Here is a 16,161-nt window from a genome sequence, read left to right on the forward strand (position 1 = left end):
CTGAACAGAAAAAATAAGTAACTTTTGAAATATTTCTAAAGGCCTGAAAGCTTTTTCCTGGGTTAGTTACATTAGGAGACTTGCCTTTGATTAAATTCCTTCCTTTCCAAATATGGAAGGTATTACATCAGTCCACTGTTAAAACAGACAATGTGTTGCAAATTAATTCTTGTATAGTATGTTCCAACAAAGCCTAGAGTATAAAGGTGCTGAGGTGGCTTTGAGTTTAGTAGTCATCCCCTCTGCTGACAACCTCCTTGCACGTTGGGCGCAACAGTATAGTGTGCTCAAACTGCGCTGTGTATGAGCCTTTAATGTCGCATAAGGGAGGATATGGATCCACTATACCCAAGTCGCACAGGTTCTTCAATGCCATTAGGTATTTACTCTCTCCCAGGCGATCTAGCCATCTGCGGCAGAAGGCAAGAGTACCAAAGTTTTCATTGATAACGTTTAGCAAGTGTTTTGCTCTTGGAAGCCTGCAGAAAAAAGAAGAATATGTTTGAGAAGAAAGAGGTATCACCAGCAAGCGTTCACTACAGAAATAAAACACACCAATTAAGAAAAAGGTTGGATTTCAAGTTATTTTAAGACACTGTGGGATGTCCTTCTACACCAATCAGGTGTTCTATTCCCAAAAGAAAGTGCATTTTCCTCCTGCAAAAAGATACCCTTCAAAACAAATCTGAATGCTGCCAAACACAATGGCCATCCATTTCAAATAGGGGAAGTTAAGACTGTGAACGTATCTGCATCTAACTATGCAAGCAAAACTGAGCACAGTGACAGGAATCAATCCCTTAAATAATAAAAGAGGACGATTCATTTCATAAAAAAAAACCCCAGAATTCTTCCTCATCTAAAGTGGTTAATAATATGAACTAATTTAGGTGTAAGTTTGTTGGCTTAAAATTCTGAAGTTTTACTTCTGAAGTCAAACACTTGGAAAGCTTTTTATCCATCCTTCTTACAGTACGTAAGCATAAAAATTAGGGATTTACAGATCTGCTAAGAAATAAACTTATTTCCAAACATAAGCAGTTCCTTTCCAACCCTTAGGTTAATTCTCTACCCCCTCACCTTTTTCATATTATTAGATTGTTCTATGAAGACAAGATAGCACTATCTGGAAAAGCACATCTGCCTGCTACATTTCTAACCATAATAGCCTTCACTTCAGAAAATATGCTGCACTCCTAGAAATGCCAAAATACAATCCCAGTGAAACTGAAAATTAATAATCTATTTCATTTTATAGCAATACACTGAAACAAGAACTTAAACCCCATAAAATATGCATACAAACAAAAGAGGTTACATGAATAGCTTGATATATTCTGGGACTAGCACTAACACAAGGATTGTGGCACACAACCATAATAGAGATGCTGATTAAAAAAAAGTATTTAATATATAGAAGAACATTAAAAAAAAATCTAGATAATAATTATTGAAAATTACTAATGATAGGAAGATTGTTAAAAAAAATGTAGATTTCTGAAGACATAATAATGCATATTCTCCACTTCCAGATTCTTTGGAATAATGCCATACTGTTACAGATTTACAAGCATATTTCATAAGAAGAACATTGCTAACACCACCCTTTAAGTCCTCTGACAGCCTTATTAATTAGTGAAGAACCTGCATTGTATCAAATTTGAATCCTAAGAGGGTGGTAGCTCTAGCACAATATACCAACAAAAAACAACAATAAAATCCAACCTTATTGGCACATGCCCAACATCAAAGTTCTTCATGTAATGAGAACACTCCATATCATCATGAACAACACCCTTTCCTGTGCTCCCAAAGGTTTCTATAGCATATACTTCACCTTCCTAAGGAAAAAAAAAAAAAAAAAAAAAAAAAAAGAACATGTTGCAATATGAAAATAAGTGACACTAGGCCATTCTGATGTAATGGTCTCAGCATAACAACTTCTGAATACAACTAATTAAACGTGAATAAAGTCAATCACCAAATCAATGTAGAGAAAAATTCTATATGGAGATTTCACACAGTAAAGTTACAGACGTCTCCAAATCAGCTATTTATCTTAGTACCATTTCATTTGTTTCAAGCCATAAATATCAGCACGTTTCTAGTCACAATTTCCAAAGTCATTGCAGTTAAAATATTGTCAAAGCATACATCTAACATAGCTAAGAAACTACATTCTGCTGCAAAACATTTGCTAAATGGCAGTAATTGTCCTTTGCTATTCAGATAGAAGTCCTAGGAAATGTATAGTTTAGACATAGCAAATAGATGTTGATTACAAAGACTTACTGCACTGAAGAACTTTCTGCCCCATTTCTGCAAGAATTTTCTGGTAACAGCTGCTAGTATAAACCCTTAACCTGCTCATTTCCACTCCACAAGATGAATTTCTTCAAGAAATGAAGGTGATCTATATCTGCAAGGGCATTATCAAAATTCTAGCCAAGAACATACTGAAATGCCATTATATAAACTCATTTCTGCCAAGTGCATTCACATACCCTTAACGGTAGGACTGTGAAAAGGACTTAATAAGATAGGGCATCAAATATTAACAGGCAGCAGGAGCTGGGTTTTTCAGTTTATTAAGCTACTTTGAAAGTCACAATCCAAAAATAAGAAGCCATATGAAAAGCAGTAACATAGGCTTCAAATTAAAGACAAACTCTTAAAAGATTCCCCTGAATATTCGACTGATTTCATTTAAAAAAAAAACCCAAAACCCCCAAAACCAAACACAAACCCACAAAAACCCACACACAATGCCACAAAAAAAATTCACTTTACACCCACTTTTTCAGAATAAGGATCATCAGAGGCTATATTTCTCTCCCTCACAAAAAAATCACTGGATTGCAGTTTGATACTATAATTAGCACAGTACAGTAAGAGCTTGGCTATGCTCCACGTTCTTCATTGGCAAAGCTCACTGCCTTTAACGATGTAGGATTGTGTCCTAAGTAACCTACAGAAGCTGAAGAAATTAAAAAATGTCTTTTCCCCAGCGTCTGGATATTCAGTTAAAACAATGTCAAAGCTCTGAAATTTTTAAGTAAGATTTGCTTAAAGAACACTTAAGTTTTATACTAGTAGTATACTGATGATGGATGATATACAAAACCTAACCATTCACTAAGCTGAAACAAGAAGGGCACACAAGCTTTTTCTACCTTCCTTTTCCAATACTTTTTAATCCCTCTGCACACTCCTATGGATAAAATGATAGTTAAAACTTTGTCTTTTTGCTCACATCGTTAACAAGGTGATCAACAATTACGATACAAGTTTTGGGTGATGAGATTGAGCCTACCTCAAAAAACAATCCTGTCCAGCCCATACCTGTCCCCACTGAGCTCTTACTCCAACAGGCTTACTAGTCATCATTGCTGATCAGTGATCAGGCTTAGAATGAAATTAAAAGCTTCTTATCTTGTTATCAATCTTACAAATAAGCCTTCTTATCTTGTTAGAACACAAGCTTACATCAAAATGGTGCCTAAATCTCAGGTTAGGTATTTTAATATTGCCTTGCTGACTGGTATAGTTGCCACATCACGTACAGCAATTTCTCTTCCCCTGCTCCAACATGCTATTCAAACAACATCTTTCATCTAGCCTCTTGCATTAACTAGAAATATGCTTAATTATTTTGTATCTGCAAAGAAAAACGGCACTGGAAGCTTTTCAAGAAAGAGATCATATCTAACTGTACTTGCAAAAAGTCATCCAAAGCTAAAATACTGCAGAAATACTTCTCAAGAATTACCTGAGCAAGGAAAGATTGTTATTTTGTCTTTTTAATTACACAGTGAACAAACAAGGAAACTGCGAATGACTGGCAAGTCCAAACACCTGTCACGAAAACTCTGGTCCCTCAAGTTCACCCCAAAAATCTGAATTCCTGTTCTCTTCCCTGCTCTTAAGTGCAACATTCCCAAGTGCAACATTCCAAAACTGCATTTAAGTAACATACCCACACTGAGAAATAAAACATGCAAGAGTTTCTGTAAGCGCCACTAAGGCCATTTAAATCTCAAAGGTTTTTTTTTTTTCCTGTTTGGTGGGGTTTGGGGTTTTTTTTTGGGTTGTTTTTTTCTGGTTTGTTTTTTTTTTTAAAGCAGGGTTCCAAGGCTTCAGTTTCAGAAAGTGTTAGATACCAGAACACTCCAGGGATAAATGGAGAAGCCACCGAGACGAAACAAGAGTGATCACTCCTTTACAGGAACACTACAAAATACAGCAAAGTTTTTCCTCACTGCTATTATCCACCAGGATCACAAATACTACACATTAGGACTGCACAGGAAATATTATTCTTGCAGTGACAGCTGGGGAAACTTAACAGAAAGATTTAAGAACTCCATTTACCTCCATTCTTGTGGCTTCTCCTCCTTTCACAATGGGTACCGTTTTTCCCGCATGTATCCTATATGGCCCAATCGAGTGTCCATTCAAATTGCGAATTGGTTTCACTTTTGAAGAAAACATCAACATTACAGGCAATTTCCTAACATGTTAAACCCTTTCAAGCAATTTTGGTTCGTTAGTCCATACTGAAAATACAGTAATGACTCATCATAGCGTAGAGGAATTAAACACAAAACTATCCATGCATCTTGTACAAATTCCAGCCAAGACACAGGTCAGTTTTGTACGCTATATCAAAACTCCATTATTAAAGACTAGCAACTCCAACAGTAACAAAAGTTTATTAATAAAGCCAAACAGCAGGTATGAAATAATTTGTACATTTTGAAACAGTTGTTTAGCCTTCATCTTATCTGTTAAAGATACAATACTTGGAAGGATAAGCCAAGAACATTCCTCTAGAGGAATGGCAAGCCAGCCAGAAACACATATTTATGCTAGTCACTCATACCATGCTCCTAGTACAGAGGTCTTTTCAACATGATACAAATAAATCAATATTTGTATAAATACATAAACTCTATATCCTTATATAAAGAAAAGAACTTGCCTTGGTACGTTTTGCCATCAATTTCAACTTCATAAGATTCCATAACTTCTTGTATGGCCTCCCCCACATCACAGAGACGTACATCTATTCCAGCGCACTGAAAATAAAGTGCAAATATAAATGGAAAATAATCGCAAAGTTTCCTGTAGAAGACTTGGTAAATGACTTACATAATGACCATACCTTTATTCCAGTATTTGTGGCATCCTTTACAGCTTGTAATAGTCTGTCATATTTTGGATTGAACGTGACTGTAAAAGCACAGTCAATAATACGACCTGAAATTAGCAGAAGTTAATTAGCTTCATAGTCTTTGCACTGAAGAATATTCTCAAAGTTTTAATTCATAAATGAAAACTAACCACTAATATGTGTCCCAAAATCTATTTTGCAAATATCGTCGTACTGCAGGACTGTTGGATCTCCAGCATTGGGAGTGTAGTGGGCGGCACAATTATTCAGAGAGCACCCAGTAGGAAAGGCAAGACCTGCATTTAAACCATTTTCCTTTATCAGCTTACGTGAGCAGTCTTCTAGTTTTTCACTAAAAGGTAGACAGGAGGGAGAAGAAAAAAAAGAACATAATAGCTGTCATTAATATTTCTTCTGATGACTTCAGATAAATCAATCCAAGACCAAAACTTCAGAAAAAATATTCAAGCACATGTTTTAATCTGAAATCTTAAATTACTTGTACGCTAACTTGAAGGAGACCCTAGACTGGAAAATAAGTGTAACGTAACGATCTTCCGTTCTTGGTGTTGTTTCTTCTACTCTTTCTTGGGCAAAATTGAGTAATTCATTAGTGTTTTTACTCTAAATTTAAAATATCCATCTTTTACAAGCTACACTTAACCCATTCTTCCTAAAAAAAATTCTAGTTAAAGAATGATAATAACTTTTTTTAATTTAAGTGATAACTATGATAAAATAAAACCTTGAGACTAGCATTTGTTCTTGATTTCTGTCTACTCTCAAGCTGTCAGCTACTGGAAAGGTACAGATACACATCCAGCAGTGCACACTCCTATAGTGGCAGTGAACAATGTAAACTGCAGCTCACATCAATGCACCATACTCTGATTTTACTTTAAAAGCCATTCCCTCAGAGCAACCAGGAAAAAGAGAAGAGCTTATTTTAATAGGCAAGTCCCCATAGGCTGAGATACTTTAGGAAGAAAAGTCATGTTTTGAGAAAATTATTGCTTGTAACTGTAACAGTCAAAGTGTGTAATTCAATATGACAGATTCGTTTCAGCCAGACTAGTGATTATTAAGGCAGCTGTCTTTCTTCCACTTTCCCTGATGGTGTATTGTTTCCGTTACCCTCGCACAGTTACCTTAGGGATCAGCTCTGATTAGCTTACTTTCTATCCTACTCTTGTCAGCACCATCCTCAGTCATACCAGGCTGAAAGCACCTGATTTTGGAAGCTAAACTGAGGGACAGAAAACAGAATAGTTGGAAGATTCGGAGAATCAGTCTAGGCTAATTGTTTCTTTAAACTTTACCTTAATCAAACTCATGTTTATCTTAAGAAATAACTGAGCAAATGGGTTATCAACTGAGAACACCACAAAGAAACACTGTGTTTCTCCAGAAACACCAGTCAGTAAAGACTAAATATAGACAAAATCTTTCTGCCCTGGACTGAGTACACAGCCATGCTGGTTTTATGCCTCTCCACTCACTCCCAGCCTCAGACAGCACCTGCATTGCTCGTCCACATAGCATTTCGCTGACAATTCTGGCAAAAGCCAGGCTACTTCTCTCAGGACCACTTGCAGAACTTCTGTGCAAGTCACCAGGGCACAGAACATTACAACCAAGCATGTGCTCAAAATAAGCGAGCATAACTGAAAGTTTAGTTTGAAATTCGGTATGATCAGTATGAATACATTACAAGAGGAAAAGGAAATAACTGGGGATACTGGTTGTGTTATTTCAAATAGAAATCCCCCCAACACTTCTCACACAGTCAATTAAGCACACAAAATTGAGACTAAATCCCTCCCCCTCTGGAAAAAGAAGGAAAGTCTACAGCAGAGGTCTTTGAGAAGATCTGTATCCTCACCAGATTTCTATCATTGTCATCCCAGGTTTTATCCAGCTCATAACGTATTTCCTCACTTGTCTGTGTGCTTCTGCAGCCTCCCGAAAATCATTCCAGATTTCCTCGCTGGCTTGGTCTAGAGCTTTCTTTTCTTCGCTAGTTGTTCTCCAAGCAGCAGTTCGCCTTCAAAATAAATAAAGCATGTAATGAAAAGTTACTATCATCACAATAGTGATTACAACTTCTGTCTAAAGCCTGCAAGGCATTTATTAACCAGGCCTACACTCCTACACACTTCTTTGCAACAGAAAAGATCCTGATTTATAAAATTTGCAGAATATAGGAAGCTTATAAAAATCTATCAGCACCACAGAATGGCACCTGTGAAAGGCAGTAACATTGCATCAAAAAAAAATTATGCATACATAGAAATTTAACTCAATTAGACCATAAACCATATTATTCCCTTTACAGTTTCAAAAGCCTTACTTCCCAGCCCTCCCAAAAGCCCAGAGAAGCAGTGTGCTTGCAGGATGGATAATACTTTTCAAAAGACAGGATAGGCGTATAGAATTCATATCAATGCCTGCAATTTTACCTTGAGTTTAGCAGGGCAACACGTTCTGCTTGTGCAACGAGTTTATTTTTTGCACAATCTTACCCTTTCAGACAGCGCTCTTCCTGTATGGAGAAGAATCTCAGCAATGTAATGTAGCTACTTGGCCCAGAAACTGTTACTGACACAGAGACAATAAGCTCCTTCAAAATTTAAGAGCTTGCAGTTCCAGTATTACTTTCACTCATCCACAGAATATTTAGATAATAACACCTAAAACAGTGCATTGTAACTATGACACATGACAGGAAGTTACTTTCTAAATTTGATGGATCATGAATTCACATTTGATCCAAGAGAATATCACTTATTTTGGCTCTTTGGGACATTCATAGAACAAATATGAGAATAATTTTCAATACAAGACTAAATATAAGATTAGTTTTGAATATTTTTTTATTACGCAAGAAACTACAACACTTAAGTTCCAAGAAAACAAACAAAAAAGTAATTAAAGCACTCCAGCAACTGTCAGAACTTAACTAAGAGACTACTCTTCTGACTACAAATACCCTTCAAATGGTGAAGCTGGAGCCCTGTGACAACTCAAAGAACTCCGCACATGCTACGCAGGACAAATACTACTAAAAACAATACATAGCTGCATATCCTGGTAAGTGGGTCATAAAAGAAAAGGGATGATCGACAAGATGGACCAAAGATGCTGAACTATGCCGAAGTTTTAATTTAGAAATTAACTTTTACCTTTGTGTATGTGAGCTGATTCTAAGCAAACAACTGAATATGCAGAGTTAAAGGATTACTTTTTGAAATCCAACAGTCTAGCTACTTACCCGGCTCCACTCTAAGAGTTTCCTTCACAGCCAAAAAGCAGGTATGAGTGAGCCAAGAGCCTATGCCCTGCAATTTCGCTGCATTTTGAACTGAATATTTATACAGTGTTAAGAGGCCTGCAATCCTAAAGTGGAGCTGAAAAGATAAAGAAGGGTAACAGGCTATTCCATAACATTTTTCTCAGGATGACATGGGGATCCAAATATTTTGAGATCATTTTGCTTGTTTCCCTTGAACATCCTGCTCCTTTTCAGATAAAGTAACAATAGGAGAAATCCCATGCTTACTGTTCTGAGCAGTTTTCTTGCTCCAACAGCAAGCATCATACATACTATTCTTAGAATTTGCCTTAACACTGGTAAATTTCACAAAAAAAGCAACAGGCTGTAACATCCAAGTCTCCTCACTGCACTTGGAAATTGGACTACTGCCAGCACAGTAGTCATGGCACAAGAAGATGGAAAAGGTGTACTGCAGAAAAGCAGTGGGGAGAGGGACTTGAGGATCCTTTCAGACTGCTCTGGATTCCAGCAGGGAACACCCTCTGGTAGCAAGAGCTGCTGACAGAGTTTGGGCAGCTGCTCTGCCATCCGTCACAGACTTAAGTGCAAACGCCAGCAAACTGGCAGGAAGCCACCCTCACTCTATCCTACTGTATTTCAGCATATACTCACTTCATGCAAGACAACTGGGGGACAAAACAGCCTCTAAATTAAAAAAAAAAAACTGTATCAGACCCAAAGCATTTTGCTCCAAAGCTGCACCACTGCCACCTGGGAGCTCAGGAAAGGAGGCGACAAGAAATCCTGCTTGGGCCTAAACACTTGAGGGCATGCAAAAAATTGATTGATCAGATAAAGGTCTCACAGCAAACACCAAGTCCTGCAACAGGTACATGAGCTTGCAAGCTTTTCTGAGGTCAGTTTCCTAATGTGCTGGATACCACATAAATCAGCTGAAGAAGTTCCCCTCTTGCTCAAGCAATTCATTCCCGTCTTTTCACTCCAGTTCACAGCCCCAGTTTTCACTAGTACAAATCTTTATAGGATTGTGCTGTAGTCTACATTTTCGTGATCAAAGAAAGTAACTCCCCCAGATTATTTTAACCCAGATAACAGCATGGGGCAGAAACAAGCAGGCAGGGACAAGAATTCCTTAATCCTGCTTTAACAAAATCAGTGTATCATGGAACACTGCTTATAGCTTTTCCACCCTCCCTGTCACATCATTTCAAATTCAGGGGTCTTCAATAAAAAGCACAAGCCTTCAAACAGAACTAAATACCTGAGACATAAAAATATCAAAGTTGTTTGTTGACTACACGAGAACTGATTCTCTGCAATTTCTCCCCTGAAAATTTAATGATACCCATTCAACTTCCTGCACAAAATACACAATTCTAGATTGATGAGAGTTAACTTTAGAAAGCATATCACTCTTTAAAAAAATCAAAAATAAAACCCTACTGACCTCACCATGAAAGAGAAGTGGCACAAAAATGCTTCACCAACATATAAAATGAAACTATTATTCAGAATAGGAAATACCCAAGCATTCATGTCAGCTACTAATTAAAGTAGCTGCTTATGTTAGGAAATGCTAAAGTAGCATCATAAGAGTTAAATATTTAAATCAGGAACAAAACTATGCATGTATTTGCTTAAGCGAATCATAAAGAAACCATTTCAGGTTCCTTAGAAGAGTATATTCTTTTTCCATAGCAGAACATTCTTGGTACAAAAAAGATGCCCCACTTAAATCCTGTTAGAAAAGGTGGTTTGTTTTTGTTGTTTTGTGGGGGTTTTTTTCCTTTCAAATGAATAGTAGCGAACCCAGAGTAAAACATTTAATCTTCAATAGCTGGATAGATAACAGAGGTGTCAAAATTGCGTGTCATTTGTTATTGAACTATGAACATGCTTAAGATATTTATAAGCTAATTTCCTGGATTGCTTAAATCACATCCTTCTGAATGTGTCATATGCATATACAGACACTTAACTCCTAAGCATGAAAGAGTCACTCCTGGACCAGCCGGTCAGAACTACCCTGTGAAAGTCCTTCATGAGCATGCTAATATGGTGCATACAAACAAGGCAGTCATTTGTACATAAATATGAGCACACCTTGTAATCAAATTGAAGTCATTAGAAAGAAGAAAAGGCTTCCTCAAAACCAAATTTTAATCTCATAAAAATGAAACCATATCATCTGTGAATATCTGAACACAATTTATAGGATGTACTAGACTCCTAACTATGTTGCTTACACTCTATGAGAAACAGGCATTGACTTTAAACAACCAATAAATGTTTCAAGGTAATTCGATTGTGGAAAAAAAAAAAGTCATTGAAAACTAAACAATGCTTTCAGAAATAGAAATATTTATCTGCACACACACACTTTGGTTCAAACTATTTTTTCAGAGCTTTGATTCAAAATTCCCTGGGAAGTTTTCAGTAATACTTAGTCTTTTCATTCACATTTTCATGCAATTCAAGCTAATTCCACACCCCACCCCTCGTAAAACATGACCTTCCACAACACTTCATGCAGGAAAAAATCAGGAAACGCAGTCAAGCTGGTATATCCTAGCTCCTAACAAAGCATAAGGAAAGTAGTACCCTATGAAAACATAAAGATGTAGATCTCTGTTCTAGTAAACCACTAGAAGCTGTTGCTTGTTTAGTAAAATTGCACATTATTCCCACGTCACTATGAATTATAAAAAAACCGTTTAGGTTATAATAACTATATATTCATACAAAGAGAAGCAAAGTGCAGAATACACCACTTAGGCTTTTAAATTAAACTGTCTCATACTCTGAGATTGCCATGTCTCTACACACACACACACACAAAAAAGAAAGTAACAAGCAGCTGACATCTAAATGCCTCCAAAACTGCTGCATAACAGTGTCTCATCTCCTTAAGTTTTAAACCTTCACACAGTGCTTATTCAGACCACATTTTTCTTACAAGCTGCCTTTTGAAATCCTGTTGGTCCCCTGGGTCTCAAGGTCCCCTGTCTCACAGCAATTCTGCTCACACAGGCTGTACCTTAATTAAAAGAGTAGTGAAGGAGGAATATTTCTGGCCTGAAGACTTATACTTATTAAGTTCTCAGATAATCCAGTTGGAAAAAAAAAAAAAGGAAAAAAAAAGGAAAAAAGCACATTACAACTCACTTTGTTCATTTAGTTGTACATTAACAGTTCTGCAATTCAGCACATCCAGATGGCAGCATTTATTTTTTAAGCTTAAAACACTCACCCATCTTGTGTTGGTGGGTATTCACATTCTTCTCCCTTTGGGAATAAGTTGCTGGGAAATAGATCACATATTGGAATAGAAGGTGGATCTGTCTGGACCTTAGCTGTTGAGTATAATTTAAGAAAGTTTTACATACGGTACACTGGAAATGCTAAGTATTTTATTTCAACCATAAAAGCTGAACAGCACAAGTTATTTAAGATCCCCTTACTAAAATTTGGGCTTTTACCACGACAACATCATATCATGATGCCCTCGTATGACTTTATTTGGCCAACACTCAAGGTGGCATTCAGGGATACCAGAAAGAAGAAAACACAGCCAGACTTGGCCTACAAACGAAAACTGCACCCCAAAATTTGTTTCGACTGCCAAGAACAGCACTTACACATGCTTATACCAAATATTCATGGAGTCTATCTTTATTTTTGTGCCTGATACCTACGTCCTTTCTTCTTTTTCTTCTTCTTCTTCTTTTTCCCTGTTGCTCCATCTCCTTCACCCTCTCCATCTACAGGAAAGAAAGCGCTCATGTGAACATAAAACAACCTTAAAGAACCAAAGAATTTTGAATGAGACACAAAACCATCTGGACTATCTGGAAAGACTTCTTTCACAGCAGAATTTAATGGATTAAAAGATGACAGCTAGAAGCTGCCACCAAACCACTAGCTCTTTCAGTCCTTACACCAAACACAGACCTAAGAAAATACTTTCTAAGGTTGATGACTTAAACATATCACCGAACAGAGAAGAAAAGCAGCTCAGGGAAAAGGGTTTCCAGAAAGTCCTACTTCAAATTCCTCTACATTCAATTCACCAAAAAAGATGCCTGTGGTTGGGAGAAGGCGCGAGAGAGAACTGTATTAGACACAACAGCTAACAAAAAGCTAGGAACTACTGCTTCAAACCCGTCTTATGATGCTTCAGCTAAAGGAACTTAATGCATCTGGAAAGATAAAAAACCCAAACAAGTAAAGATGACAGCACTTAGGTCAGGATGAGTTTAATCTGGAGGTAACAGGAAAGTCACAACCAGCACTGAGCAAAACCACTGCGTGTGGGATGTATCAGTGGGAGATTTTCAGAGAGCACAGCATGTCAGCACCAAGAATTGGCCATACCATGTTACAGTCACCTTTTGGGGCTAACAATAACCCTGTGGACTTCACGTTTGGCTACATCTGATGCTTAGTTACTTCATACTCAATGAATTATTTATCTAATGTGATACCATCTAACTAAACCCTCTGGACCTAACCACAAGTTCATTTCATAAATGGCTAAGTACCAGTCATCTACGTTTAGAATATACGTTTTTATCTAAAGCGAAAAGTAAAATTGAAAGAACTTTTAGAATCAAGTCAATGCACTGCCATTCTGAACGCATTTATACAGAAACTTGTATTTGCTCATTTATTTAAAAACAAAACCAAACCAAAACACTGACCAGTTGTTCCAGTCACTAAATTTCAAGCCTCTCATGCTTGTCAGTGTCATTTCCATTTTTATGTCATAGTGATTGCTGTAACCCTGCAGCTGGGGCAAATTTCAGTCATGTGTCACCCTCGCCCCTCCCCAGCTCATTTTGGCATTAAGTATCTTATTTTAAATTCTTCCAAAAAATTGCAAGTATAACTTGTAGTACAAGTGTACCTACAATGTAGTCCAGCCTACCAGATTCTCCATCAATCTGTATTTCACAGGCAGTGGAAAATCCTTAACAGCACATATACATTTCTTTAAAATGTAGTAACTTTGCCACATTTCTCTTGACCTTGAGCTGTGCTAAAACCATTCAACATGAAATGAATTAGCCAGGACTCCAGTTCATTCACCATGTGATTTTTGGATTTTTTTTTTTTTTTTTAAACACTAGGCCTAAACTGCAAAAAAAGTACAGTGTTTCTTCAATGTTGTTGCTGTTGTTATCTGCTTATTGTGGCTTTTTCATACATCACTGCACATGAATCTGCCAACTGCAAGCCAAACTAACCAGCCTATGCTTTCACGTCCTTGAAGACTGTGCTGCAAGAAACATAACTACTACATCTGACCAGTACCCTCTTTGTCTTCAGGTTACTTAGCTGGTAATGAAAAAAAAATTTCATCGGAAAAGCAAATTAAAATCTTTGCAAAACTGAAGCCCAACCTTATGCCGTTTTGGTATAGCTGTTTAATAACTTAGCCTAGCATAATGCAAAAATGTTATCTATCAGCACATTTTAACACTGCAATGGAAATCTGAAGAGCACAGAATCACAGGGGTTGGAAGGGATGTCGGGAGATTTAGTTGAACCCTCCTACTAAAGCAGGTTCACCTAGAGCAGGCTGCATAGCACATCGTCCAGGCGGGTTCTGAGTATCTCCAAAGGAGACTCCACAACCCCCCTGGGCAGCCTGTTCCAGTGCTCTGGCACTTCCTAATCTCTCCCAGATTTCAAAAGGTATACAGTCTCATTTCTGATGCTGCTCAGTTATGGGCTTATAATGGAAAAAAAAAAAAAGGGGGCTATTTAATCTAATGCAGCACCATGTCTTAAGCAACACCTTTGAAACTACACAATTGAGATGACAACTGCTGAGAGTCAGTACAAGCAAGAACACACAGGTGTCTTTAAAAAAAACTTAGGGCAATTTTTATTTTTCTGCAAAAATATTACTGTTTTTCTAAAAACACATCCACGGTTAATATGTGGAAAAAAGGAAGATTATTATTTCAGTGATAGCACCAATTCTTTTTGGTTTTTTTACTTTCTAATACTGTAATGCTAATTGCTAATACTATAAAAAGCATAAAAGAACACCGCACTTGATCTGGACTAACAATGTTATTTCTCCTGAGATGGAACTATAACTTTTCTAACGATTTTCAAATAATTTTTTTCATTGTATAAAGTTTTCACTGTCCTCCTCCATACTTCTTAATTTAGTTGCAATGACAGAAAAGCACGTATTTTGTTAATTAACTTTCAACTCCATAACCTGAAATATACCGTAAAGGAATCCATCAGAATGTACTTCTACAGAAAGCACTTCCATAAAACTGGATGCTACATATAAATTTATCTTTAAATAGTATTAATCTATTTGTAACTTTATATATCCCAGAACACTTATTTCATTTTTTTTAAACTTCTATATCTAATTTATTAAACTAAATTCTGGAATGATGAATTCCAGCAACAGTCAACTAAGAAGATTTCTAAGCAGAACGGTAAGAACCATTTTAGGGTGCTAAGCCAACTTCAAATGCTAATTCACAAGAAGGAAACTAAATTGCTAACTTGAGAAATCTATTTTCTTAAATGTCAATTTCTATTGAGAACCACTCATCCAAACAAAGGAATGATGGCATTTTTATCTGACATCCCTGCAGAAAAGCTGCATCCAGCCTGGATTTCAATACCAGACACTTCCAAGGCACTTCCTTAGAACATCAGCTGCACAGAACAAGCAACACCCAAGGTGTACGCCTTGACTGTGTATTAATCTCTCCCCAGTTCAGTTTTAATGAAAAACTAGTTTTTTCAAGTCACTGGTAAAGACTCTAAAGACATTAATTAAAATGCTCCCTTAAAATTTTCTCTGTATTTTTTCTTCTAAGCCAAGAATAAGAGACATAATTCAGAACATAAATTTATACTGACCACGGTAATACAACTGAGAATGATTTATAGCTTACCTTATCTCAAACTAAACATTTCCCTGCACTAATAAGATCCTTGAAAACAAGTAGCTCAAACAAAGAGCTGTTATCCCTGTTATTTTATATATATATGCTTGTGTGACAGCTAAATTGCTGCCAAAAAAGTAAAAAGTATATATAGTTGCATCTCAGCTCTCTCACGCCAAAGAAAAAAAAAACCAAACCCAAAAGGCATCTGAAAAGGTTTGTTAAAATGGGAGTCTAGGAAGAAGTTGAAACTGGAAATGTCAAGAGAAAAAATAAGTTACACTTGCCTTCATCATCATCATCTTTTTCCTTCTCCTCCAGTGCTTGTTTATCCAATTGTTTTGCTACATCATCAAGAGCGCCTTCCATTTCTTTATCTGTTTCTTGTCCTGTTTGTAAAATTAAAATATGACTTATAGTAAAAGGATAGCTCCACATTAGCAAACAACAGCCCCCAAAATCTGCAGAAATGTTTTGTGGTAAAAGCGGATACCAGAGCACGTGCTTTTTTTTTTTTTTTTTTTTTTTTTTTTTTAAAAGCAGACCCAAAGACCCAATGTATAAGATTGTAGAAGATTGTAGGACACTACTGTGACAGGTTATTGAAACTTGCATGTAAAGGTAGCATTATCCCGACATTTCTGATTACTTTTTTTTTTTTTAATCTACCAGGCTAACTAATTCTTCTTGCCATAGCAGCAGCCTGCTCTTGTGAGATAATATGGGCGTGAAGTAGATAATTATAAACGCACAGCAGGATCATCACT

At 36.8% G+C, this 16,161-nt stretch overlaps 1 protein-coding gene across 1 annotated transcript; it reads right to left on the bottom strand.

Moving 5' to 3' along the window:
- METAP2 (methionyl aminopeptidase 2) lies at nucleotides 1-15,890 on the bottom strand. Its single transcript, XM_035901055.1, has 10 exons — nucleotides 15,682-15,890; nucleotides 12,164-12,229; nucleotides 11,719-11,821; nucleotides 7,056-7,217; nucleotides 5,344-5,525; nucleotides 5,165-5,259; nucleotides 4,982-5,078; nucleotides 4,372-4,475; nucleotides 1,726-1,841; nucleotides 1-479 (listed from the first exon to the last, which is right to left on the bottom strand). Exons 1-10 carry the CDS (start codon nucleotides 15,830-15,832, stop codon nucleotides 227-229), a joined length of 1,329 nt encoding a protein of 442 aa, XP_035756948.1. The 5' UTR covers nucleotides 15,833-15,890; the 3' UTR covers nucleotides 1-226.
- Nucleotides 15,891-16,161: the final 271 nt, after the last annotated feature.

The sequence above is a fragment of the Egretta garzetta genome, unplaced genomic scaffold (assembly GCF_000687185.1).
Source record: "Egretta garzetta isolate BGI_Z169 unplaced genomic scaffold, ASM68718v1 scaffold38, whole genome shotgun sequence".
NCBI lineage: Eukaryota > Metazoa > Chordata > Aves > Pelecaniformes > Ardeidae > Egretta > Egretta garzetta.